The sequence below is a fragment of the Oncorhynchus masou genome, chromosome 1 (genome assembly GCF_036934945.1).
Source record: "Oncorhynchus masou masou isolate Uvic2021 chromosome 1, UVic_Omas_1.1, whole genome shotgun sequence".
NCBI classification, from domain to species: domain Eukaryota; kingdom Metazoa; phylum Chordata; class Actinopteri; order Salmoniformes; family Salmonidae; genus Oncorhynchus; species Oncorhynchus masou.
The window spans coordinates 25,714,553-25,741,524 of NC_088212.1; the positions used below are offsets into that span (position 1 = coordinate 25,714,553).

At 44.6% G+C, this 26,972-nt stretch overlaps 1 protein-coding gene across 1 annotated transcript in view; it reads right to left on the reverse strand.

The window, feature by feature from the left end:
- Positions 1 to 26,972, reverse strand: part of LOC135540392 (nuclear receptor corepressor 2-like) — a 183,427-nt gene that overhangs the window by 36,925 nt on the left and 119,530 nt on the right. Inside the window, 10 exon segments of the mRNA XM_064967013.1 lie at positions 1,204 to 1,441; positions 1,886 to 2,009; positions 3,318 to 3,732; positions 6,313 to 6,436; positions 6,637 to 6,779; positions 13,934 to 13,996; positions 18,088 to 18,248; positions 22,409 to 22,611; positions 25,901 to 25,999; positions 26,122 to 26,176. Of these exon segments, the coding sequence (XP_064823085.1) occupies positions 1,204 to 1,441; positions 1,886 to 2,009; positions 3,318 to 3,732; positions 6,313 to 6,436; positions 6,637 to 6,779; positions 13,934 to 13,996; positions 18,088 to 18,248; positions 22,409 to 22,611; positions 25,901 to 25,999; positions 26,122 to 26,176 (1,625 nt within the window).

Here is a 26,972-nt window from a genome sequence, read left to right on the forward strand (position 1 = left end):
TTTTAATACAGTGTTGTTTGACATGACAACTTATGAAAATGCCAGGGAGGAGTTATTATGACAGGGTAGGAACTAAAGTGTTGATAGGCGTTTCCTAGGGGACCCTATAATCTTTGGCTACATTGAATGTTCTCTCTTAGCTACTTCATGTAGCTAACATATTCTTGTTTTGCGTATTCCTCTTTAATCTAGAAGATACTGTTGCACAAATAATATGCTGATTTAGGTCTACACCGTCACTATTATTATCAGGCTGTATTAGCTAGCTACGTTTGCTTTTACTCAGTACATTTATTGGCTAGCTAGCAATTAGCTTTAGCGGCTAATAATCAGCGGCTCATAACTTGCTAAACTAGCTGTTTGCAGATGTAAGAAACACAAGCTAGGAGTGTAATTATAGAATCCTGGTAGATTTATATTAAGAAGCAAAGTGACAACTGCATCATTGTCATCAACATTGTTGCATATGCTGCATTGACCATGCAGACTGAAGGCAAGTGTCTCGTGGTCGAGGAACATCAAATGTTCTCCTTGAGTAACAGGAGCCATGGCTAGGTCTGTGTGGAAAGCGGCATAGAGAGAGAGAGTGGAGAGAGAGGACTCAAGTAGCGAAGTAAAACTATAAAAATGGACGTCACACACTAGGTATCACATTTAACAAACCAACAATTCTAATACCGTTATAGAAGGTAAAGTAAAAACCCACACCGGTCCGTGCATCAATACCGGTATTTCGCATAAAATGGTATACCGCCCAGCCCTATGTCCATGCAGCTCGAATCCCCAGATGGAAACTCTTCAGTCCTCCATGTCTGTCTGACTATTTATAACTCCAGCTCAACAGTGGAGAATTTTGTGTAAACATCTGCTAATTAACTTCGAAATAAGACTAGGTCTGGATAGGTCTATTAACTCACATGGAGCACTACTCCACAATGATATCCAAGACTGAACTTAACACAGATCCCGCTGCATGGTTATACCTGACTGTGAGCCCAGCAATCAATACCAGCACTTTAGACAACACACTGTGGAACTGACAGAGTCCTCAAGTAAGCATGGAATCATCCAGAGCTACCAGGAGCTTCTAAACAATAGCACCAACGTAGAATCAAAGTAACAGTTTAGCTGAAGGAGGGAGTTGTGTTTAGACTGTGCAGGAGGGTGAGAGGAGCTAGGGATAGAGAGGGCTGATGTTCGTACCGTCCTTGTCGCTGGCGGAGGGGCTGCGTGGGTGGACGCGGGGACTGCTGATGTTATGGGGGTCCCCCTGCGCTGGGTAGGGGTGCTGTTTGCTGGGCTGACCTGCATGCTGCTTGGCCTCCTGGGAGGACTCTCCATGAGCCATGGTGATCTGCTGCTGGTAGAGAGCCAGGGCATGGGGGGGCAGCTCAGCCTTACTACACCCACCCCGAGGTCCACCATCCGGCATCTGGGGCATCTGCACACACAGGAGAGAGAAGCCTGGTGAGCAACAGATACAAATACAAACAATATACACCTGGGAGATCCCACATCTAATGACCCGGTTCCTCTTATTTTCCCTAATGCCTGGCACCTCGTTTCTCCTTTGGGTCAATGTATCCCCTCTCCTTCAGCTGGCCTGCTTATCTAATACAAATATGATAGGGCTTCATCATTTTACTCGCCATGCTGTTATCTGTGTAAGAAGCAGTATTGTCATTACAGAAGGGCTGGCCTTAATACCACTAGGGGGTAGAATGACCAGGCTGGACTAATCCAAGGACTTATCGGTTACTGATTCTACCTGGCTGGCTTCCATATGCTTTCCAAGGATGGAGGAGACAAAGATACAGGCTGTGGCCCTGGCGTGTAATGAGAGGAGGGGGATGCACTGACTCACACAGAAAGTGTTAAGACTCACAATAGGGGGGATGGCAGCAGCCCTCTGTTTGAGCTGCTTCAGATCCATGGGCTTTTGCAGGGGGGAGGAGATGACCCCATCATGAGCATAGTTCAGCAGGCTGGGACGGCTGGGAGACGTCATCCTAGACAGGGAGAGAAAGAGACAGAGACAGAGAGAGAAGTAGAGGAGAGAGCAAGAGAGAGAAGTAACTAGAACACAGAGTTCCCCATTCAGTAGCATGCCAATGGATGTCCCACACATTCCTTAATATGGCCACAACCCAGATTCTCTTATTTGCTTTCCCAATAAACACAGATTGACCTGGAGCAGAATCTCGCACTATGAAAACACAAAGAGAGCAGAGGTTCTGATTGTGTTTCCATCCCACATGCCTAACCACCCATCCCCCACTCGCAGAGATACACTCATACAAACCCACAAATATACCTCTGCCACACACACACACACACACACACAAACAAGAGACTGGGGAGCACACACACTCCCTCCCATTGTTTGCTTTGGCACAGAGGGCAACGTTTCCCTAGGCTCTGCCAATACATGCAGTCTGCTGTCATGGAAAAAACAGAACAAATACCATGCAAACCTTGCAGGACGAATCACCACTCCCCCAAGCCGTCAGCCCACATCTTTGACACACACATTTGCGCTTGCAGGCAAACACACTCAGACAGAAGCACGCAGGTACATACAAAATGAGGACATTTTACTGATATCGATAATGACAAGTTGCCTATACTAGAACAATATTGTTTGATGGTGAAGAGAAAGGTGAAGTCTGTCAATATAGGCGACAGCTAACAGGACAACTGATCTTCAGAATTTAAAGTTGTAGTAGTGGTGGTTTTAAGGGTAATATAAAAAAGTAACTGTGTGCACATTAATGTTAAAAACATATCTTTAGAGTTATCGTTAAAAGGGTTTTGTACATATCACCCAGCTATAGCACATATGCACACACTCACAAAGGCAGATAGAGTTTATGTTGATGATTGTTGTAGAGTATTGGCCACAAATTGCTTGACATCTTAGGGCTATACAGAAGAACACTAGTGACTCTAGTCAATGCCACTCCGACATTGTTTATCCTAATATCCATTATTTTACTGTAAATTTGTGTGTATTGTTGTAAATTGTTAGATACTACTGCACTGTTGGAGCTAGGAACACAAGCATTTCACTACACCTGCAATAACATCTGCTAAAAATGTGTGTGACAAATAAAATTTGAACAGCCCCCCAAGCCCTGAGCCCACACCTATAACCCCTCCACCCAGCCCTGAGCACCCACATGTAACCCCCACCCCACCCAGCCTTGAGCCCTCACATGAAATCCCACCCTACCCTGCCCTGAGCCCTCACATGCAACCCCCCCAGCCCTGAGCCCTCACATGCAATCCCCCTACCCCACCTAGCCCTGAGCCCCCACCTGTTCTTCTCTGTACTATCCAACTCCTCCAACTCGTCCGCGCTGCAGGTGGCACTAGAGTCACTGTCTGCGTGGGAGCCCGTCTTGGGCCCATGGTCCCTCTTGGAGCTCTTGGATGAGCTCTTGCTCTCCTCTGCATCTGCAGTGGGGGGCTTCATGTCTCGGTCTGTGGATTCGCTTGGCTGCTCCTTGCTGCCCTCTTCTGCCTCTGTCTTCACCTCCTGCTTGATGGCATTCCCCACTTCTCCTGGGGGTTTCTCATCTCCTCGCTGGCCCATGTGGGAACCTGAGGCCTCCTTGTCCCCAGAGTCTGAGCCAGCTTTGGCCCTGCCACTACCCTCCTCTTTAGGCTTGCTGTCCTCAGAGGAACGCGGAGAGGGCAGGCTCTCTGTGTCAGAGCTGTTGTTAGCACCACCTGGTAAAGGAGAGCGAGAAGGACAGATAAAGAATGGAAGACCGCAGATATTACATTGGCTGCCTAGCTGAGTAGTAATCTAGTAAATCAAAATCAAATGTCATTGATCGCATACAGATATTTAGCAGATGTTACTACGAGTGTAGCAAAATCCAACAGTGCAGTGATAAAACAAAATACAGCAAAATTGCTTAGGAGCCATGAACAGGGCAACCATGTCTATCGTTGCCATCTTGCTATCATGTAAAATCCTCGTCCTCTTTCACTTCCCTCTCTCTTGTGCCCCATCTTTCTCTAAAACCAGATTTCTCAAAATGCCACTTTCCACCTAATTGGCTTTCACTGTACAATGAGGGAGAACACAAAACCAACGTGGAGGGAATACCCTGGGACTTTCCAGCTCTATTCTGGTAACTGAGACTATAGGTATATCAACAAATTACTACATCAGGGGTCGGCAATATGTAGCATTCGGAAAGTATTCAGACCCCTTGACTTTTTCCACATTTTGTTAGGTTACAGCCTTATTCTAAAATAAAATATTTTTTTCCCCTCATCAATCTACACACAATACCCCATAATGACAAAGTGAAAACAGGCTTTTACATAAAAATAAAAAATATAACATTTTACCCCCCTTTTCTCCCCAATTTCGTGTTATCCAATTGTTAGTAATTACTATCTTGTCTCATCGCTACAACTCCCGTACGGGCTCGGGAGAGACGAAGGTCGAAAGCCATGCGTCCTCCGAAACACAACCCAACCAAGCCGCACTGCTTCTTAACACAGCGCGCATCCAACCCGGAAGCCAGCCGCACCAATGTGTCGGAGGAAACACCGTGCACTGTGCCCGGCCCGCCACAGGAGTCGCTGGTGCGCGATGTTATTTACATAAGTATTCCGACCCTTTGCTATGAGACGCCAAATTGAGCTCTGGTGCATCCTGTTTCCATTGACCATCCTTGAAATGTTTCTACAACTTGATTGGAGCACCTGTGGTAAATTAAATTGATCGGACATGATTTGGAAAGGCACACACCTGTCTATATAAGGTCCCACAGTTGACAGTGCATGTCAGCTCAAAAACTAAGCCATGAGGTTGAAGGAATTGTCTGTAAAGCTCAAACACAGGATTTTGTCGAGGCACATTTCTGCAGAATTGAAGGTCCCCAAGAATACAGTGGCCTCCATCATTCATAAGTGGAAGAAGTTTGGAACCAGTAAGACTCTTCCTAGAGCTGGCTGCCCGGCCAAACTGAGCAATAGGGGGAGAAGGGCTTTGGTCAGGGAGGAGACCAAGAACCCGGTGGTCACTCTGACAGAGCTCTTCTGTAGAGGTTGGAGAACCTTCCAGAATATCAACCATCTCTGCAGCAATTCACCAATTAGGCCTTTATGGTAGAGTGGCCAGACGGAAGCCACTCCTCAGTACAAGGTACATGACAGCCTACATAGAGTTTGCCAAAAGGCACCTAAAAGGACTCTCAGACCATGAGAAACAAGATTCTCTGTTCTGATTAAACTAAGATTGAACTGTTTGGCCTGAATGCCAACCGTCACTTCTGGAGGAAACCTGGCACTGCTCATCACCTTCCTTACAGTGAAGCATGGTGGTAGCAGCATCATTCTGTGGGAGTTTTTCAGTGGCAGGGACTAGGGGGGAAAAATAATGTTTTTGCTTTGTCATTATGGGGTATTGTGTGTAGATTTATTCAGGGGAAAAAAACAATTTAATAAATGTTCAACATAACAAAATGTTGAAAAAGTAAATGGGTCTGAATTACTTTCCAAATGCACTTTATATGTCATTTTAATTTTGGGCCAAAAATACTCAAATCACCAGTAATTTAGCCTGTTGAAGTATTCCCACAAATATTGATTCTAGATGCAAAGACTGAGCTATTGAGATGCCAAGGTTACTAATATACTAGAAACGACGAGCAATAACAGTTAACAGTATTGCGAATTTGGCCTAAAGTGAGTTGAGGGGCCGTTATCAACCCAGGGTATTTAAATGAGTCTACCAGTAATATGAGCAATCAGCCAGGATCCAAAAGAAGATTCTAGAATTAAAAACGCAGATGTTGGTATGTAGACCACATGTGTGGAAATATTTGATACATTGCAAAAAATGATTTTTCTAAATAATGAATGTCTTAGCCAAGTGCTTTGAATTCTCATGCACCCATGGTCAGAATCTCATTTTGATGATTGCAGTCTTTGTATTCTCAGAATCGCATTCAACTCCATGTTCTACACAGCCATTATTGTGATGCTGTTAAAAGTCCATATTGCACTTAATTCTTCTTTCAGCTCTCAAGGCACTCCAGATATTTATAATCAAGAAATACTGTCATCACATAACGTAATCATAAAAACATAACCTTCAAATTGATTGAAAACGGTTTCATAAACTAGTTTCAACATAAAGTGTACATGGCTGGTTTCTAATCAGTCCATGTGAATGAGTGATTGCAAGTTCATGGAAGTATTCTGAAACTGCTTATGGACGGTATACTGACAATGGCTCCCTGTCCTCTATGACGTTGATTATTGTAAGTGTGTGTGTGTTGTTCCTACCTTCTCCATCCTCGTTGCCGCTGGCCCCGGAGCCCTCCATCTCCTCCTCCTCGGCAGCAGACGGGGCACTGGCCTCTTCACTTTGTAGAGCTTTGCCTTTACGCCGCGCCTTACGCTCTCTCTCCTGGGTGAAACCCAACACACACTAAGTACCACGGCTTGGGAACAATACACTATGAGAACCACAAGGTAAATGTGCCTACTGCTGTCTGTAACTAGGAGGAATGGCTTGCACTAAGATAGGTGCATTACTAGGTCAGACTATAGGTTTCCTTTGAAAGAGTTGATCATTTAACTGTTCTAGAAAGGAAGATGAGACATTACCGATTTCATTTTATGCTGCTGCAGAATCTCGTCGAGTTTCTGCCTCTTCTTATAGTTGAAGTAGAAATTCTTGCACTGGGACACAGTTTTGGAGCCCACCATCTTGGCGATGGCTGACCAATTCCTACCATACTGGAGAAGACCTGGAAGAAACATGGACAAGGATTAGACTACAGCACATGCAGACAGGCCAGGACTTTATTACATAGAATAATCATTTAAATCTAATTTACTACATGAAGAACGACGGTCTGTCAATAAACATCTGTCAGTTGAGTCCAAGATATTTTCCTCCCTCCCCTCCAGCTCAACAGTTTTGTCAAATTGCATAATCACACATGTGTTGTTCTTAGCTGAACCTGTCATATCAATCTAACTAATGACATCCCTAATTCTCATTGGGCTGGGGTCATTCTGATAAATACTGGTGCTTTTCCCGGTCAACCACATGACAGTGCCTTACACAAAAGGCTAGAAGCCCTGCTGTGCCCAACGTTGAGACAGATCAACCTGTCTTGGGACCACACTGCTACTGTGTGAGTGAGTGAGTGAGCACGTTCGAGTTGACTGCATCCATGAGGCATGGTGGGTAAATTGTGACTGATTGATCTACAAATAATAATGAGTAGCTACTTATGATACAAGGTGATTTGTAGAGTAGTCAGTCGGCAGTCGCCTGCAATGGTGGTTGCAATGTGGAACAAGCCCAGAGTGTCCAGTCAGCTAAGGGCAGCTCATTAACAGTAGCCGCTGTAAGGAGCTTACAACGCCCAATTGTTTCCTGTGCCAGCCTGACAGCTTCTGGCATGAGGAAAGACTCTCGCGGGCCAGGCCATGCTCCGTTATCAGTGGGCATGGACCCACTGAACAACTTCCTAGGACAAAAAACTTGAGACATGTGTTCCCAAGATAATATCTCCAAACGGAGGCAGTAGAACAACACTAACAGCCACACGATAAGACAACACTTTACAAAGCACCAGGCCTGCACCATCTCCTATCCATCTTTTATTTATTTACCCAACAAAAGTTTACTACAGGTTAAAAGTACCACCTCAACAGCAGGTGAATGTAGGCCATGTTTGTGTAGTCTCTGACAGTTGACTCATGCACTTCGATATTGATTGTGGCAAGAGAGGCCTGTAGATCCCTTAATGTTACCCTGGGGTTCTTACAGACTTCTATGAGCACCTTTCGGTCATCTCTTGGGCTGATTTTGGTGGGACGACCTGTCCTTGCTAGACTGCCAGTGGTCTGGAATTTTCCCCATTTGTAGATGATCTCTTGGACAGTGGAATGATGTACTTCGAATTGCTTGGAAATGGATTTGTAACCCACTCCCAGACTCATGATCATCAATTATGTGTCTTTTGAGGGCCTCGGATAGGTCTTCTGATATTTGCATGGTGTTTTACCACATCCTCATATGGTTAATCTAATCTTTATGGAAGGCTGGACCCTCCCAAGGTACTCTCTAATTATTTCCTAATCATTTGCACCTGTTTTGGTGCACCTGATCCAAATTTTTCCTGCTTGAGGAAATTACATTTTTGTTTATTTTAATTGCATAAATATAGCTCAAATATCCATCCACAAACACTACCTCAGTCCAAGGCTTGACTGTCATATTCCCTCTCAGGGCCTGTGTGAATGTACAACCCATCAAGTGTTAAAACTAGACTGGGTATTTCATTTTAAATATTAATTACAGGTGTGGAAGGCAAAGCAGGAGAGATGTGAGAGACAGAAAGAGAGAGCGGGCCAGACGACCAGGTTTGTTCCAAGAGAGAACACGTGATCAACACCTATTAACCTTTTACAGCCTTGTCCCGGGGTGCAGGGAGACAGCCCACTGAGCCCAGAGCACACAAGTCCAGCCAGACACCATGCTACGTGCCACACCAAGAACACACACCCACAAGAACGCATATACACACACGCACACTTTGCTCTACCCAGTGAACTTGAAGCAATAACACTGCAATTAATTCACTGGAAGTCAAGGGTCACTTTGTTACGACTCACTTTCACAGATCCAGTCCATTCAGTTTAACCAGAGCACAGAAACCATCCCAAGCAGCTCCAGTTCCATTGGCCTCAGGTCCTGGCCAGTGGAGCAACACACAAGAGGAAGCAGGCATCCAATCAGCTGCTGCTCAGCTAGAGCAGGTGGCAAAATCAATCAACCAATTACGATGCTCCATTTCCATAAAAGCTCCTCCCATCGACAGCACAATCAACACCTAGTCAGAGCCAGGGGGTGAGTGTCCTCCTTCTCATGTGCTTGTCACTCCAGCTGTCCTTCGTGCCCCTGGTCTGTATCACGCTATCGGCAGTCTGATCTCTGTGGAGAAGGCAGGTAGTGATTCCACTCCAGAGGGGCAGAGAAAGAAAACAGCTAGGCTTCAGCTCAGCCTCCACACCCCTCCTGCTGGCCTGATACTAGAGCCAGTGTCAGGTTGACATGCTCAAAACAGCACATGCTCTGCGTCTTGCCTCTCCCTTGCTTTTTCCTCGCCCTTTCACTTCCCCCACACTCGTTCTCCGTCAGGGCTAGTCCGTTGTTCTCCGCCGGGTCTTTCCCCAATGGCTGCTGTCTGGGAGGACTTTCACAGGAAAGTGGGACTGTGCTATGTGCTCAGCCTCCCTCTCCCCTCATCTGATCTCTCCTCTATCTTTCCCTTTTTTCTCCCCTCTCTCACTCCCCCTCCCTCCCTCTTTCACTCTCACTGCCAGCAGGCAGAGCTGCACACGCACGCACGCACGCACACACACACACACACACACACACACACACACACACACCCTCCCCCAGTCTCTCTTTTTTGCTTGCTTACTCTCTCTCTAACACATACACAGCTAGACTGAGGGTAAACAGAGGAGAGAGAGTGAGAGCAGGGGAGTTGAGCTAGAGGGACAATGGAGGAAAGGAAGAGAAAGGGGGAGATGATGTTGATACCATGAGAAAGCATAAAGGGTTTCACATTTTTCCTGACTGACCTGCTTTTCATCCTGAATGTGACCCCTCTCCAGTCTACAACAACACCGAGAAAGGGAGAGAGCGAAAATGAAAAAAATAAATAATAATCTTCCACAGCTCCTGCCAATCTGGGCCTGTGCCATCTCAGGACACACTGACTGGGAGGCCAGAGGAGAGAGTTTGGAGCGCGAGAGGAAAGGGGGGAGAATGCTCTGGCCTGATCCACTCCAACAGTCCAGAGCACAGCAGAACACAACAGAGAGAGCTCTACCTACTACTCCTTTAAAAGGACCTGTACAGTACTACCGCAGGCATGGAGGGAGCGACCCGATTATGCAGCTGCCTGGCTGCCCAAGTAAGCCTGCCAGATTAGAGAACTTACATAACACTAGCCAAGGAGCGAGTACACACACACACACACACACACACACAACCTTACCTGGTTCTACAGTGCGACCATTTTAAATCGCATTTCCGCATTAAAAATAGATGTGTGTGAACTGAAAAAGTTACGTATGAGCATATGTGCGAGTTGTGATATACAGCAAAAAGGTATTTCTGCCGTTTTGTTTCATTGCTGGTAGCTAATCACACAAAGAACTAGAGTCCCATATATCTCACTTCGAGCAGCAACAGTGCCTTGGGCGCTCTGCGCACTGTGAGTGAAGTGCTGAAAGATTCATTTTAAAAAGTGCACAGGCATAGAAGTTGGTTGAATTTACCCGAAAGTCTACTAAATGTGACTGACTCCTGTTTCTTGGTTATTTACATCGTTTTGTTTACAGGCCTCTCTTGGAAAAGAGATATTATCTCAATGAGAAAAAACATATATAAATAAAGGTAAAATAAATAAAAAAGTTGTTTTTCAATGTTAGTTTGAGCTTGCTCAACTGCTAGGGAAGAGACGTCAGAGAATCTTCTCTCACAGACAGACCTGGGCGTCCCACCCAATGATGTATATATACCCTGTATTTGTGATGAACTTATTGGCCGATGAGAACCTTTGAAGCCACCAGTCGGCCATATTGGCACTCCCCAGTAGGAGCAGTCCTCCATAGTAATGGATGGAATTCTACAGTATTTACATTAAATGTTTTAGAGACAAAATTACATGTATTTAAGTATTTAGTTGTAGTGGGGACAGTAACATTAGTATGTTATATATTATATTATTTTATTTTTTATGTTTAACTGAAATAACATAATTGAAAAGTATGCTTTTAGGTGTCTGTAATATAATAAATGTGTCAAAAATGAATCTAGACATTAATAAATGCATTTCTATTGCTTCCAAAATCTATATCTTTTTACAATGGAGGATGAGTGTTAAGACGGAGGTGTGGTGGCTTCAAAACATTGCCCTTGTCAGCCCTCTAGTGTATATATGATTGGTCCCACCACATAACTGGCCCGCCCCTTAAAGGGGCAGCTGAACATTTTTCTTTCGCCAAAGTGACTCAAATATTTAAGGGTACATTGTACTTGATTGAGCATGGCACACTGTGACTGGAACGAATTGCAAAAATCGCTGAAGTTCACCAACTTCAAACATCAGCTATCTGAGCAGCTAACCGATCGCTGCAGCTGTACATAATCTATTGGTAAATAGCCCACCCATTTTCACCTACCTCATCCCCACAGTTTTTAATTTATTTACTTTTCTGCTCTTTTGCACACCAATATCTCTACCTGTACATGATCATCTGATCATTTATCACTCCAGTGTTAATCTGCAAAATTGTAATTATTCGCCTACCTCCTCATGCCTTTTGCACACATTGTATATAGACTCCCCTTTTTTTTCTACTGTGTTATTGACTTGTTAATTGTTTACTCCATGTGTAACTCTGTGTTGTCTGTTCACACTGCTATGCTTTATCTTGGCCAGGTCGCAGTTGTAAATGAGAACTTGTTCTCAACTAGCCAACCTGGTTAAATAAAGGTGGAAAAAAAAAAAACTCAAACTTTTATTCATATGAACTTTTAATAATTATAATAAAAAGCTCTTATAATAAAAACTCTCCCTCAAATACATTAATTGTGCTCCTAAATGTATTTGGGTGCTCCTAAAATTGTTCAACTAAGGCGCGCATAGAGCCCTACCTTAATTACACATACCACACATACACTAAAAGGGATATACAAGGACAAGGGAGGGAGACTTAACAAAGTTCTACAATCCCTTGTTAAAGATGCCAGGCTTTTTGTCCAGGAAAGACAAGGGCAATCCGTCGAAGTTTGTGGCCTTGCCATCCCATGGGGGATTCCTGGCACTGCCACGCTGAAATGCTGCCATGCTATGAATGTCATTATTGAGATCTATTTAGCACAAGGGACAAACACATTAGCATGAGGAGATGTAAGCCTCTTAAAACTTAAAACAGGTCAAGCGCCTGGAAGTGTAGTGTGCACCTTGACTGTCGGGCTGGCATTACATTCAGGCCAGGGTTAGGGGAGCGGGACTGGTGGGCTACTCTACATATGAGGAGCCGTGGAGGGGGAAGCCCTTTTGGCAGGCATGGTTACTGGCTGATGAGCAATGGTGGAGTGGGGTGGGGGGTGGGGTTAAAGATCCCCCTCCCCCCCAGACAGGGGCCCTGTGGTTGTGGTTACATAAGCCCTTCATAGAAGCCCAACTCCCACTGGGCTGCAGGACTAATCCCCTGGGATGCAGCGGCCCACTAATCCCAGTGCGGGAGAATGGAGTTGAAGACATTAAGCAGGATTACTACGCTGGGCCATGTTCAAGGGCCAGCGCCAGTCATTACAACAACCCCCGAGACAGAGTCTACAGACTGCCAGCAGCAGGAGAAACGCCACACCACGAGACAGAATGACTGGGTGTCTGCTGCATAGGATTTCTCCCTTCACTAGCACATTCATGGTGATAAAGGACCTTCTTTAGAAAAAAATAGTATTACACAACAGATCGGCAAGTACTCTGCTGAATCACAAGACAGGTAGTAGTCATACCCAGAACTGATAATCATACAGAGAATCCATGACATGTCATCAAAACAGGCCAAAACCGTCCCACAAGGTATTTTTTGGGGGGGCCCCCCCAAAGTTTTTCGGTAAAGTTTTTGAGGAAATCTGTTCCCAAGTATTCCCATAAAAAAAGAGACGTATGTGATCTTGTCTCAAAGTAATCAAGTTAAGGAATGATTGTTATTGTCAAATACAATATTTTATTGGGCTTAGTTGTGGTCAATTTGCAGAGTACAAGTTATTATAATTACGTTGTGGACCATCGACCATACACTCTGCAGGTGAATCTCGTTACCTACCACTGCTGTAGACTGAGCTGTGTGCAGCACACGCAACACAACTACACCACAGCAAAAAGACAGGCAAAATCACAGCCACCTTCTCTCTGCAGGACCCACAGGCCAGGCGGGGCCAGGGTAATCTTCAGTCAAAGACAATAAACAGGCCATGTAAAGAGTAAACAGACTTCTGCAGTTGGCGCTGTTCTAGCCAAAGATAAGAGGGTGGGACTTTTACAGTGGCTTCAGAAACAGCCATGGCAGGCGTGTAGGACACATCCCTGGGTCAGGCAGCGGAGCAGCAGAGTGGAGCTCGACAGAGCTCGACAGAGACAGACAGACAGACAGAGAGTGACAGACAGACAGACAGAGAGTGACAGACAGACACAGAGAGTGACAGACAGACACAGAGAGTGACAGACAGACACAGAGAGTGACAGACAGACACAGAGAGTGACAGACAGACACAGAGAGTGACAGACAGACACAGAGAGTGACAGACAGACACAGAGAGTGACAGACAGACACAGAGAGAGAGAGACAGACACAGAGAGAGAGAGACAGACACAGAGAGAGAGAGACAGACACAGAGAGAGAGAGACAGACACAGAGAGAGAGAGACAGACACAGAGAGAGAGACAGACACAGAGAGAGAGAGACAGACACAGAGAGAGAGAGACAGACACAGAGAGAGAGACAGACACAGAGAGAGAGAGACAGACACAGAGAGAGAGACAGACACAGACAGAGAGAGAGAGAGACAGACACAGAGAGAGAGAGACAGACACAGAGAGAGAGAGACAGACACAGAGAGAGAGAGACAGACACAGAGAGAGACAGACAGACAGACAACACGTGGCTGCAGCCTAGCCCGTCTGACAGGAAGTCACAGGCACATGCACTTGTCACCACTTTCGAGAAAACCTTGCCAAGCTAATTCTATGGGCGGTTTTCTCTTTGACAAGGAAAGTTGTCTTTTGAATGACAATGGCGCTGCTGGGTCGTATTTCAAACACAGAGGTAACTTGTTTTTTGTTCGATTTGTCTTTACCTTTTTTGGCGGTTTCCATCTCCTCCTCAGTCCAGCGAGAGCTCTCATTCATCTCCAGATTGGCTGAAAGGATAAAAGCAGAACCACCACGTTAGAAAGCGGGCAGGAGGGAGGGGGAGGGGAGTCTCAAGTAGACAGAGAGAGCGAGCGAGCGACTGACCGAGAGAGAGAGGGAGAGACAGAGAGAAAAGAGAAAAGCTAGGGGGCAGGGTTGTCTTTGCTGCTTGCTGGTGCAGCACAGTAGAGCCGGTCGACAGGGGCTGTTAGTTTAAGAGGAGAAAGTCAGTTAATGATTAGAGACATAATAAGTGGTTGTTCCAACTGTCTACAGTAGGGACCAGCCTGACCCTGGCAGAAGAGAAGACAGGAAAGAAAACGAGAAGAGGAGAGGAGCTGTGGTTTCAGTGCTGTTGTGTCCTCTCTGTAGGGCTGTGACGGGCACAATAACAGCAGGCGAGGACGGAGAAACAAGCCCAGTAACAGTGAGAGGAGACACTAGAGATACTGATCAGAACAGAGCCCCTCTGGCTGGATCAGGCCACCTGGGGATTCCCAGGGACAAACCCACAGCAGCAGGAGCAACCAACCACTCACTGAAGTGTTGAAACATCAAAACCCTAATCGCCTACAGCTACAGCGTGTGTGTGTGCATGCATATAAAGGCAGCCTTGCAAACTGCAGAGAGAATAAAAAGCTGAGACAGATGAGTATTGCTGCCTTAATGAGTACGTTCGGGATACTTTAAAGAAATTAGAAGGGGAGACTCGCATTAATGCCCATTGTGTACGTTGCCCTACATTGTCAATGAGCCATGTGGTGCATTCTGGGCAATTCTGGGAAGGGGAGTGCACTCCAAGGAGTGAATAGGAGTCAATTGGGTGCTAGCTGTACATAGTCCATCTGTAAATAGCCCACCCAATCTACCTACCTCATCCCCATACTGTTTATATTGACTTTTCTGCTATTTTGCGCACTCGTATCTATTTTTTTTATTTATTTCACCTTTATTTAACCAGGTAGGCTAGTTGAGAACGAGTTCTCATTTGCAACTGCGACCTGGCCAAGATAAAGCATAGCAGTGTGAACAGACAACACAGAGTTACACATGGAGTAAACAATTAACAAGTCAATAACACAGTAGAAAAAAAAGGGAGTCTATATACATTGTGTGCAAAAGGCATGAGGAGGTAGGCGAATAATTACAATTTTGCAGATTAACACTGGAGTGATAAATTATCAGATGGTCATGTACAGGTAGAGATGTTGGTGTGCAAAAGAGCAGAAAAGTAAATAAATAAAAACAGTATGGAGATGAGGTAGGTGAAAATGGGTGGGCTATTTACCAATAGACTATGTACAGCTGCAGCGATCGGTTAGCTGCTCAGATAGCAGATGTTTGAAGTTGGTGAGGGAGATAAAAAGTCTCCAACTTCAGGGAGTTGTACATAAGCTATTCTTGTACATAAGCATCTGCTCATTTATCACTCCAGTGTTAATCTTCTAAATTGTAATTCTTCACTACTATGGCCTATTTATTGCCTACCTCCTCATGCCTTTTGCACACACTGTATATACAGTGGGGAGAACAAGTATTTGATACAGTGCAGATTTTGCAGGTTTTCCTACTTACAAAGCATGTAGAGGTCTGTAATTTTTATCATAGGTACACTTCAACTGTGAGAGACGGAATCTAAAACAAAAATCCAGAATATCACATTGTATGATTTTTAAGTAATTGATTAGCATTTTATTGCATGACCTTAGTATTTGATACATCAGAAAAGCAGAACTTAATATTTGGTAAAGAAACCTTTGTTTGCAATTAGAGAGATCATATGTTTCCTGTAGTTCTTAACCAGGTTTGCACACACTGCAGCAGGGATTTTGGCCCATTACTCCATACAGACCTTCTCCAGATCCTTCAGGTTTCGGGACTGTCGCTGGGAAACACGGACTTTCAGCTCCCTCCAAAGATTTCTTTTGGGTTCAGGTCTGGAGATTGGCTGGGACACTCCAGGTCCTTGAGATGCTTCTTACTGAGCCACTCCTTAGTTGCCCTGGCTGTGTGTTTTGGGTCGTTGTCATGCTGGAAGACCCAGCCACGACCCATCTTCAATGCTCTTACTGAGGGAAGGAGGTTGTTGGCCAAGATCTTGCGATACATGGCCCCATCTATCCTCCCCTCAATACGGGCAGTCGTCCTGTCCCCTTTGAAGAAAAGCATCCCCAAAAAATGATGTTTCCACCTCCATGCTTCACGGTTGAGATGGTGTTCTTGGGGATGTACTCATCCTTCTTCTTCCTCCAAACACGGCGAGTGGAGTTTAGACCAAAAACTCTATTTCTGTCTCATCAGACCACATGACCTTCTCCCATTCCTCCTCTGGATCATCCAGATGGTCATTGGCAAACTTCAGACGGGCCTGGACATGTGCTGGATTGAGCAGGGGGACCTTGCGTGCGCTGCACGATTTTAAACCATGACGGCGTAGTGTGTTACTAATGGTCTTCTTTGAGACTGTGGTCCCAGCTCTCTTCAGGTCATTGACCAGGTCCTGCCGTGTAGTTCAGGGCTGATCCCTCACCTTCCTCATGATCATTGATGCCCCACGAGGTGAGATCTTGCATGGAGCCCCAGACTGAGGGTGAATGACCGTCATCTTGAACTTCTTCCATTTTCTAATAATTGCGCCAACAGTTGTTGCCTTCTCACCAAGCTGCTTGCCTATTGTCCTGTAGCCCATCCCAGCCTTGTGCAGGTCTACAATTTTATCCCTGATGTCTTACACAGCTCTCTGGTCTTGGCCATTGTGGAGAGCTTGGAGTCTGTGTGATTGAGTGTGTGGACAGGTGTCTTTTATACAGGTAACGAGTTCAAACAGGTGCAGTTAATACAGGTAATGAGTGGAGAACAGGAGGACTTAAAGAAAAACTAACAGGTCTGTGAGAGCCGGAATTCTTACTGGTTGGTTGGTGATCAAATACTTATATCATGCAATAAAATGCAAATGAATTACTTAAAAATCATACAATGTGATTTTCTGGATTTTTGTTTTAGATTTCTCTACTGTGTCATTGACTTATTTATTGTGTAATTGGCTTGTTTATTGATTATTCCATGTGTAACTCTGTGTTGTTGTCTGTGTCACACTACTTTGCTTTATCTTGGCTTGGTCGCAGTTGTAAACGAGAACTTGTTCTCAACTGGCCTACCTGGTTAAATAAAGGTGAAATAAAAATAAAACAAAAATCGCTCAAAAACCCCAAATTAGCATGAATTACGTAAACAAAAAGCACAACATTACAAATCTTTTCCGAGATGTGAGATAATTAACTTGTTCTCTGTAATATCGTATAGCTTTGAAATCGTGACATTACATAGTTGAGGAAAATAAGCAGACTGACTCATAATCTGACTTTTAGAAGGGATTTGCGTGATGATTATCTTAGCAACCGCGTGACGCAGCATAACAATGTGAACGCGATTTATCGACAGTCTTTCTGGTATTTTGGTATTTTATTACGATCCTCATTAGCAAAAGTAGCAGCTACTCTCCTGCGGTCCACACAAAACATGACATAATACTGAACATCAATAGACAAGAACAGCTCAAGGACTGAACTACATACATTTATGTAGGTTCATTGTACGTTCCTCCATTCACTGGCCATTGAGATTCCCATCTCCTCATTTCTTAAAGCATCCCTGGTATTTTCTCATTAAGTATCAATTTATTGGGTCTCTCTTGTTTCGTCAAAAATTATCTTAAAGGCACCTTCCAGGCCAAGGTGTGTGTGCATTCGGTGCACGTGTGTCAAATTGTTTTGAGACAGATCTACAGTGCACCCTTGTGGTGTGGGATATCAGAAGGGAAATAAACACAGCAATGACGGGAGTGTTCATGTGCTCAGTTCACATTAAATCAGGTGGACCTACTAAACAGACATGCTTCAGCAATATCATGGCCATATTTTTCCTTCCTTCAAACATACCGCCAATCAGCGACATTTCAGACCAAAATATAGACATTAAATATTTCTGCTCAAAGAGACCCTGGCTCTTTCGGTTTGAGTTGTGTGATGAAAATGTAGTCAGGTGAAAAGAGCAGTGGGTGAAGATGCAGTGTAGACTATAGCAGTAGTGTGAGACGTACCGAGGTCACCGCTGAGCGGCGGTGTGGCGGTCTCCTCCACCTCGCTGGTCATGGAGCGGGTGATGCGGCCCTTGCGCCGGCCCTGGCTGTTAGCCGTGCGGCGACCCTTTAAGGCCACCGTGGGCTCTTTGTCTTCCCCGTCCTCACCAGAGGTATCGTCCCTGCAGGGAGAGTGTCAGTCACATCATCATGATTACCCTCTTCCTCACTGCCTGCACATGTACTGTTTAGTTTGTTAACTTAAAACCTGACAAAGTGCAGAGGTCTGTCTGGGTTAAAAAACTGAAAATAACTACACTATGTGCCAAAGCACACACAGACGTGCACAGGCACGCGCACACATAGGCCTCAAGGCTCAGGAGAGAGTAGTTTGGAGTTTTGCAAGCAAGGCGATATATCCCGTCAGTGTCATGGCAGGCTAACAGATAAACAGTGATTTTGTAGCCGGTGTTCTTCCATTCATTTTCACCTGGTCCATTATTCTAAGGCGGCCCTGTCCTGCTACCTTGCACACCAGATATAGCAGTGCCAGTTGTGCCAGGGGTTACAGGCAGCCACCACAGGGGCAGAGGGAGTCAGGGACTCCTCTGCCTGCTATCCTCAGGCCAAGTACTGGAAGAACTGAAGATGCTTCATCATGATCAACACCACTCATTCAGACAGGCAGGACAACTCCTGTTCACTGTTCTGTTTGTCAGCAGCACCAAACAACTCCAACTTGTCCAACCTCTATTCAGAGAGCTGGGAGCGTCACTAGAAGATTGGACATGATGATGATGGACTTCCATCCTTCACTGCTCTTCCCTGTGAAACATGCGATTCTCATGAAGACAACAACACTGCATTGAGTGAGTGCTGTTCCACTGCTCACATAGATTGCAGTGCTCAGAAGCACTGACATATTTCACCATCCTCCTCTCCATCACGCTGGAACTGTGCCTACAGAGATGCCAGGGCAAGGCAGCATCACACAGCAGATCACACACTCTGGAGCTCCCAGCTCTGGAGACTTGCTGGATTATTGTAGCAACCGACAGTACGGTAACGTTGTTGCTAGGCTGTCAATCATATCACTTTTCCTCCCATCGAAAAAGAAAATAAGTATGGAATCTTAAAAATGTGACTTTTGGTAGCCTATTGGGAGTGAGAGAAGAAAAACAGGAAAACAGCTGTTTATAAAAGTAGGAGGAGAAGGATTACGCAACAGATCGGCTAGAGTTCTGCTGAATTACAAGAAACATATTAGTTACAGCAAGAACTGAAAATCATACAGAGAATCTATGACACATTATCTAAACATGGCCACAACACAAGAACTAGGGCTAACAGTGAAACCGCATTTCGTCAGATATGCAAAGAGTATCTGAGGTTACAAACAATCATTTTCACACCCAAACATGAAATAGACGAGAGGAGTACCATTTATATCTAGTGAAACACATAGCATTGGCTGCATTCTTATCTCTCCAATATACAGTGCATTCAGAAAGTATTCAGACCACTTTTTACACATTTTGTTACGTTACAGCCTTATTCTATAATGGATTAAATCATTTTTCTCCCTCAATCTACACACATTACCCCATAATGACAAAGCGAAAACAGGTTTATTGAAATGTAAAATATAAAACAGAAATACCTTTCTAACATAAGTATGAGATTCAAAATTGAGCTCAGGTGCATCCTGTTTCCATTGATCATCCTTGAGATGTTTCTACATCTTGATTGGAGTCTACCTGTGGTAAATTCAATTGATTGGACATGATTTGGAAAGGCACATGACTGTCTATATAAGGTTCCACAGTTGACAGTGCATGTCAGAGCAAAAACCAAGCCGTGAGGTCGAAGGAATTGTCCGTAGAGCTCCGAGACTGGATTGTGTCGAGGCATAGATCTGGGGAAGGGTACCAACAAATTTCTGCAGCATTGAAGGTCCCAAAGAACACAGGGGCCTCCATCATTCTTAAACAGAATAAGTTTTGAACAACCAAGACTCTTCCTAGAGCTGTTCCCCCGGCCAAACTGAGCAATCTGGGGAGAAGGGCCTTGGTCAGGGAGGTGACCAAGAACCCGATGGTCAGTCTGACACAGCTCTACAGTTCCTCTGTGGAGTTGGGAGAACCTTCCAGAAGGACAACCATCTCTGCAGTACTCCACCAATCAGGCTTTATTGTAGATTGACCAGACGGAAGCCACTCCTCAGTAGAAGGCACATGACGGCCTGCTTGGAGATTTCCAAAAGGCACCTAAAGGACTCTCAGACCATGAGAAACAAGATTCTCTGGTCTGATGAAACCAAGATTGAACTCTTTGGCCTGAATGCCAAGCATCACATCTGAAAGAAACCTGGCACCATCCGTACGGTGAAGCACGGTGGTAGCAGCACCATGCTGTGGGGATGTTTTTCAGCAGCAGGGACTGGGAGACTAGTCAGGATTGAGGGAAAGATGAACAGAGCAAAGTACAGAGAGATCCTTGATGAAAACCTGCTCCGCAGCACTCAGGACCTCAGACTGGGGCGAAGGTTCACCTCCCAACAGGACAACGACCCTAAGCACACAGCCAAGATAACGCAGGAGTGGCTTTGGGACAAGTCTCTGAAAGTCCTTGAGTGGCCCAGCTAGAACCTGGACTTGAACCCGATCGAACATCTCTGGAGAGACCTGAAAATAGCTGTGCAGTGACACTCCCCATCCACTCTGACAGAGCTTGAGAGGATCTGCAGAGAAGAATGGGAGAAACTCCACAAATACAAGCTTGTAGTGTCATACCCAAGAAGATTAGAGGCTGTAATCGCTGCCAAAGGAGCTTCAACAAAAAGGGCCTTACAATTTGACAGAGTATTTTGTGTAGATCATTGACAAAACATTACAAATTAAATACATTTTAATCCCAACAAAATGTGGAAAAAAAGGGTATGTGTGTGAATACTTTGAAGGCACTGCAGGTTTAATACTCTGAAAAAATGTAATAAGGAATCTTAAAAATGTGGCTTTTGGTCGCCTACTGGGAGTGAGAAAAATAAAAACAGATGTTTTTAAAAGTAAGAGATGATGATCTTTCCTGAACTAGTCGGGGTTATGATGATGACCTTTCCTGAACTAGTCAGGGTTATGATGATGACCTTTCCTGATCTAGTCAGGGTTATGATGATGACCTTTCCTGAACTAGTCAGGGTTATGATGATGACCTTTCCGGATCTAGTCAGGGTTATGATGATGACCTTTCCTGAACTAGTCAGGGTTATGATGATGACCTTTCCTGATCTAGTCAGGGTTATGATGATGACCTTTCCTGAACTAGTCAGGGTTATGATGATGACCTTTCCTGATCTAGTCAGGGTTATGATGATGACCTTTCCTGAACTAGTCAGGGTTATGATGACCTTCCTGATCTAGTCAGGGTTATGATGATGACCTTTCCTGATCTAGTCAGGGTTATGATGATGACCTTTCCTGATCTAGTCAGGGTTATGATGATGACCTTTCCTGATCTAGTCAAGGTTATGATGATGACCTTTCCTGATCTAGTCAGGGTTATGATGATGACCTTTCCTGATCTAGTCAGGGTTATGATGATGACCTTTCCTGATCTAGTCAGGGTTATGATGATGACCTTTCCTGAACTAGTCAGGGTTATGATGATGACCTTTAGTCAGTCAGGGTTATGATGATGACCTTTCCTGAACTAGTCAGGGTTATGATGATGACCTTTCCTGATCTAGTCAGGGTTATGATGATGACCTTTCCTGAACTAGTCAGGGTTATGATGATGACCTTTCCTGATCTAGTCAGGGTTATGATGATGACCTTTCCTGATCTAGTCAGGGTTATGATGATGACCTTTCCTGATCTAGTCAGGGTTATGATGATGACCTTTCCTGATCTAGTCAGGGTTATGATGATGACCTTTCCTGATCTAGTCAGGGTTATGATGATGACCTTTCCTGATCTAGTCAGGGTTATGATGATGACCTTTCCTGATCTAGTCAGGGTTATGATGATGACCTTTCCTGACTAGTCAGGGTGATGGGTTAGTCAGGGTTATGATGATGACCTTTCCTGATCTAGTCAGGGTTATGATGATGACCTTTCCTGATCTAGTCAGGGTTATGATGATGACCTTTCCTGATCTAGTCAGGGTTATGATGATGACCTTTCCTGATCTAGTCAGGGTTATGATGATGACCTTTCCTGATCTAGTCGGGGTTATGATGATGACCTTTCCTGATCTAGTCAGGGTTATGATGATGACCTTTCCTGATCTAGTCAGGGCAAACAAATCTAACTTATTTTAGAGAGAAGAAGGCAAGCAAACTCACTTCATTACATCCTCCTTTTCTTCCCCCTCAGTCTTCTCCTCCTCCCTCTCTCCCTCCTTCTCTTTCTCCTTCTCCTCCTTGTCCTCCTGGCTGCTGCGGTTCACTTGTTGTTGTTGTTGCTGTTGTTGCTGCTGCTGCTGTTGCTGCTGTTGTTGTTGTTGTTGCTGTTGCTGCTGCTGTTGTTGCTGCTGCTGTTGGCCATGCTGTTGGGGTGGAAGAAAAGACGACAACATTTAGTTAGTTACAAACATGATCCCTGGTAACAGGAAACATGGTGTGAACAGGCGCACACAGATGCGCATAAGAACCTATATACACACACAAAAACATGAGCTGTGTAGTAGTGTTGAGGTCATTCTGCCATCAATACCAGTAGGTACACCACAAGGACAGCCCATATGTCTTCCTTCATCTGGCACCCAGAACCACTTCCTCTTCCACTTCCTGTCTGTCTGGTCTCAGGTTCATATCATGAAAGAAATACTGCAGACTGCCAAAGACCTGCCACTAACACTGTTATAACTGGTGGAAACTACACTTATTTGAGCATTGTAAAGGACAGTTGCCTCAGTATATGGGAGTTGTGCTGTGTGCTAAGGTATTTGTCTTACAGCTCTGTAAATGGTTTTATAGCTAGAGGTGAAGCCAATCCAATCCCATGTCTACTTTAATAACATAGGCATTACATCTAGCTCTGGGCATGGAAACACAAAAAAGGGAGAGAAAGAGAGTAAGAGAGGGGGAGGCTAAATCAAAATGGACCTCTCTCACAGGGATACCTTCCTCCATTTGAATCATGTCACTAGAGTTGATGTCCCACCTCTCTCAAAGATTAACTCAACCCAACGCAAATAAAAGCCATACCACTGATTGATTCTCAGTGGATAAACATGGTCTCCCTCTCTCTCCCCCTCCCTCTCTCCCTCCTTTCCTCCCTCCCACTGGGAACCTGGAGACAACAAACAGCAGCCCAATCATCTCAATAGAATGCCATTATCTCTATGGAGTCATGCACCTAAACAGACAGAACAGCATGGCCATTCACAGGAGTCTTAAATGATTCAGGCCCAGGCAGGTGATATCTAAAAGCCTGCTACTGTATCTCTGCTCTGCTACTCTGCTTTACAAAACAATATATATATATATATAAATATATATATTAATCAAGGCTGGGTGCTGATGAGCTTTTTTGTTGTTATTACTACGTACTCACCCGCCTCTTGTTCTCTCTCTAGGTGTCATTAACGTTAGCTGTTGTGGTCCTGTTGAGCATTTTGCTCTACTCTCCCATTTCCCTCTCTCTTTTCCTACAAATCTCTCACTCGCCGACTCCCTCGATTCCCTCCCTATGTTCTTCTCCCTGTGTTATTAGCATTAGCCCCAGTGCTCAAGCAGCTCTGTTAACGAACCCGTAGTGTTTGTGTGCTGAGCTAAACGTTCACTAGCTAGGTAATGAGATGAGGTGTCTCTGGGAGAAATGAGGAGACACCCAGCCACGACCACAGAAAGGTCGCTGGCTAATTAATGCACCATTTCATTAGCACCCACCACAACACTGTTGGATTAAATGCCTAACACCCGATCTGGGCCTAAGTAATAACTGGGAGCTAATTAGCAATGGGAAACCACCTGTTTAAAAAAAATCTTGTCAATACGGACACATTAGTGCTGACATGAAGGGGGAGCACAATGGCACGTGTCACATAATCGGTGTGCTGCTTGCCTGATGACCTATCCTCTAGTGATCCCACTGCTCAGACAGAGTCCCATGGGTATGTTACCTCTCTCAAACGACAGTCTATCATTACTTTAAGACATAAAGGTCAGTCAATACGGAAAATGACAAGAACTTTGAAAGTTTCTTCAAGTGCAGTCGCAAAAACCATCACGTGCTATGATGAAACTGGATCTCATGAGGACCGACACAGGAAAGGAAGACCCAGAGAAACCTCTGCTGCAGAAGATAAGTTCATTAGCTTTACCAGCCTCAGAAATTGCAGCCCAAATAAACGTTTCACAAAGTTCAAGTAACAGACACAACTCAACGTCAACTGACAGTTGACTGACTGCAGTGAGGAGACTGCATGAATCAGGCCTTCATGGTCAAATTGCTGCAATGAAACCACTACTAAAGGACACTAATAATAAGAAGAGACAGGCTTGGGCCAAGAAACACGAGCAATGAACATTAGACTGGTGGAAATCTGTCCTTTGGTCTGATGAGTCCAAATTTGAGATTCTTGGTTCCAACTGTCGTGTCTTTGTGAGATGCAGGTGAACGGATGATCTCCGCATGTGTGGTTCCAACTGTGAAGCATGGAGGAAGAGGTGTGATGGTGCTTTGCTGGTGACACTGATTTATTAGAACTCAAGGTACACTTAACTAGCATGGCTATCACAGCATTCTGCAGCGATACGCCATCCTATTTGGTTTGCGTTTTGTGGGACTATCGTTACTTTTTTCAACAGGACCCAGCACCTTCAGGCAATGTAAGGGCTATTTGACCAAGGCGGCGAGTGATGAGTGGCCGCCACAATCACCTGACCTCAACCCAAATGAGATGGTTTGGGATGAGTTGGACAGCAGAGCGAAGGAAAAGCAGTCAACAAGTGCTCAGCATATGTGGGAACTCCTTCAAGACTGTTGGAAAAGCATCCCAGGTGAAGCTGGTTGAGAGAATGCCAAGAGGGTGCAAAGCTGTCATCAAGGCAAAGGGTGGCTACATTGAAGAATCTCAAATATAAAATACATTTTGATTTGTTTAACACTTTTTTGGTTACTACATGATTCCATATGTGTTATATCATAGTTTTGATGTCTACACTATTATTCTACAACATAGAAAATAGTACAAATAAAGAAAAACCTTTGAATGAGTAGGTGTGTCCAAACTTTTGATTGGTACGGTACACTAAATAATATCTACGTGAAATTTGCACGTGTCTCAAAACAGGGGCAGTGAAAGAAACACGTCATCTATGCACTTAAACAGCGAATGGAGGAAGCTTTTCCCGTGGTTCATTATCATGCCAGCCAGGTAAGCTATAGGCTTGTTGTAAAGATAAGCAATGTGCTTAATATTAGGAAAGTTGACAAACAAATATAGTAGGCCTAGTCTATAGAAAGCTGATGGGATCCTCCTCTTTTTAGTAGATGCCATCTCTCTGTTTTCTCACGCAATTGCATAACCTGTAGAAATGTTGCGCAACTTGAGCTCACATGACGTGTTTGATAAAATTTTCGATCACATTTGCATCAATGTCAGAGTGATTAGAGGAACAACAGAGTGCTGAGTACCAGGCAGTTAGCAAGTTTGGAAGGCTACTATTGACCAGCAGCAGCAGCAGAGCTTGGAGAAGCCTAATTACCGTGACTAAATGGTCACGTGGAATTTGACTGCCTTTATGACCCGGTGTGGCGGTAATACGGTCACAGCAACAGCCCGAGGAGTGGTTTGAAGTTGTTCAAGTTAAGTTCTGTAACTACAGTACCTGGCTCCTGCCACGGCGCCGGTAGTTCCTGCGCACAATGTTCTTGTAGTTCTCGTTCTTTTTGGTCAGGTAGTAGAAGAGGACACATTCTGCCACCGTCTGAAACAAAACACAACATTACTAGGACCTCATCTCCAAAACAAGATGTGAAAAAGACTACTCATGTGCCAGGACTCAGGGTCCATCACTGTGCATGGAGTGAAGGATCTTCCAAACTGTACCTTTCTCTCCAGGAAAGAAGCAATCAGGCCAAAGTTTTTTGGGTGCTGGATGAACCTGTGACACAGAGCAGACAGATTAATATGTTTTTTATTTTTTAAATGATCTAATCAATGATCTGGAAGCATTCAGTCTTTTGATATGCAAGTAAATTGAGGAGTGAGTGACGCAGTGAGTGACGAGTGAGTGACGCATGTGTAGTTTGGTTGATGGGAGAAGAGGCTCTCATCAGTGCTGACACCACAACACAGTCCCACATCCATCTCTCCAATTGTAATTATTCGCCTACCTCCTCATGCCTTTTGCACACAATGTATATAGACTCCCCTTTTTTTGTACTGTGTTATTGACTTGTTAATTGTTTACTCCATGTGTAACTCTGTGTTGTCTGTTCACACTGCTAAGCTTTATCTTGGCCAGGTCGCAGTTGCAAATGAGAACTTGTTCTCAACTAGCCTACCTGGTTAAATAAAGGTGAAATAAAAATAAAAATATATATCACTCAATTATTAATCTAAAGCATGCTCTCATCAACACTAACCTAGAGCTCCCTCACCATACTTCTATCAGCACATCCTGACGAACATTACTCGATATCCCAATCGGATAACACAGACAGTACTGAGCATTGCTTACATCTCTTCCAACTCTCTCTTATTGATGTGTTTTTATATGGGCTTAGGCTGAGCGGACAAGACAATCCAGACTGCAGCAGCAGGCATCACATCTGCATCTCTCTCTCTACTCTTCTCTCTCTCCCTCTCTGCACAGGGGAAGCATTTACAGTCTCTGATCTCAGGCTGTGGGTTCGGTTTGGCTGGTTGATGTATTCTCCATTTCTCACAAAGACGGA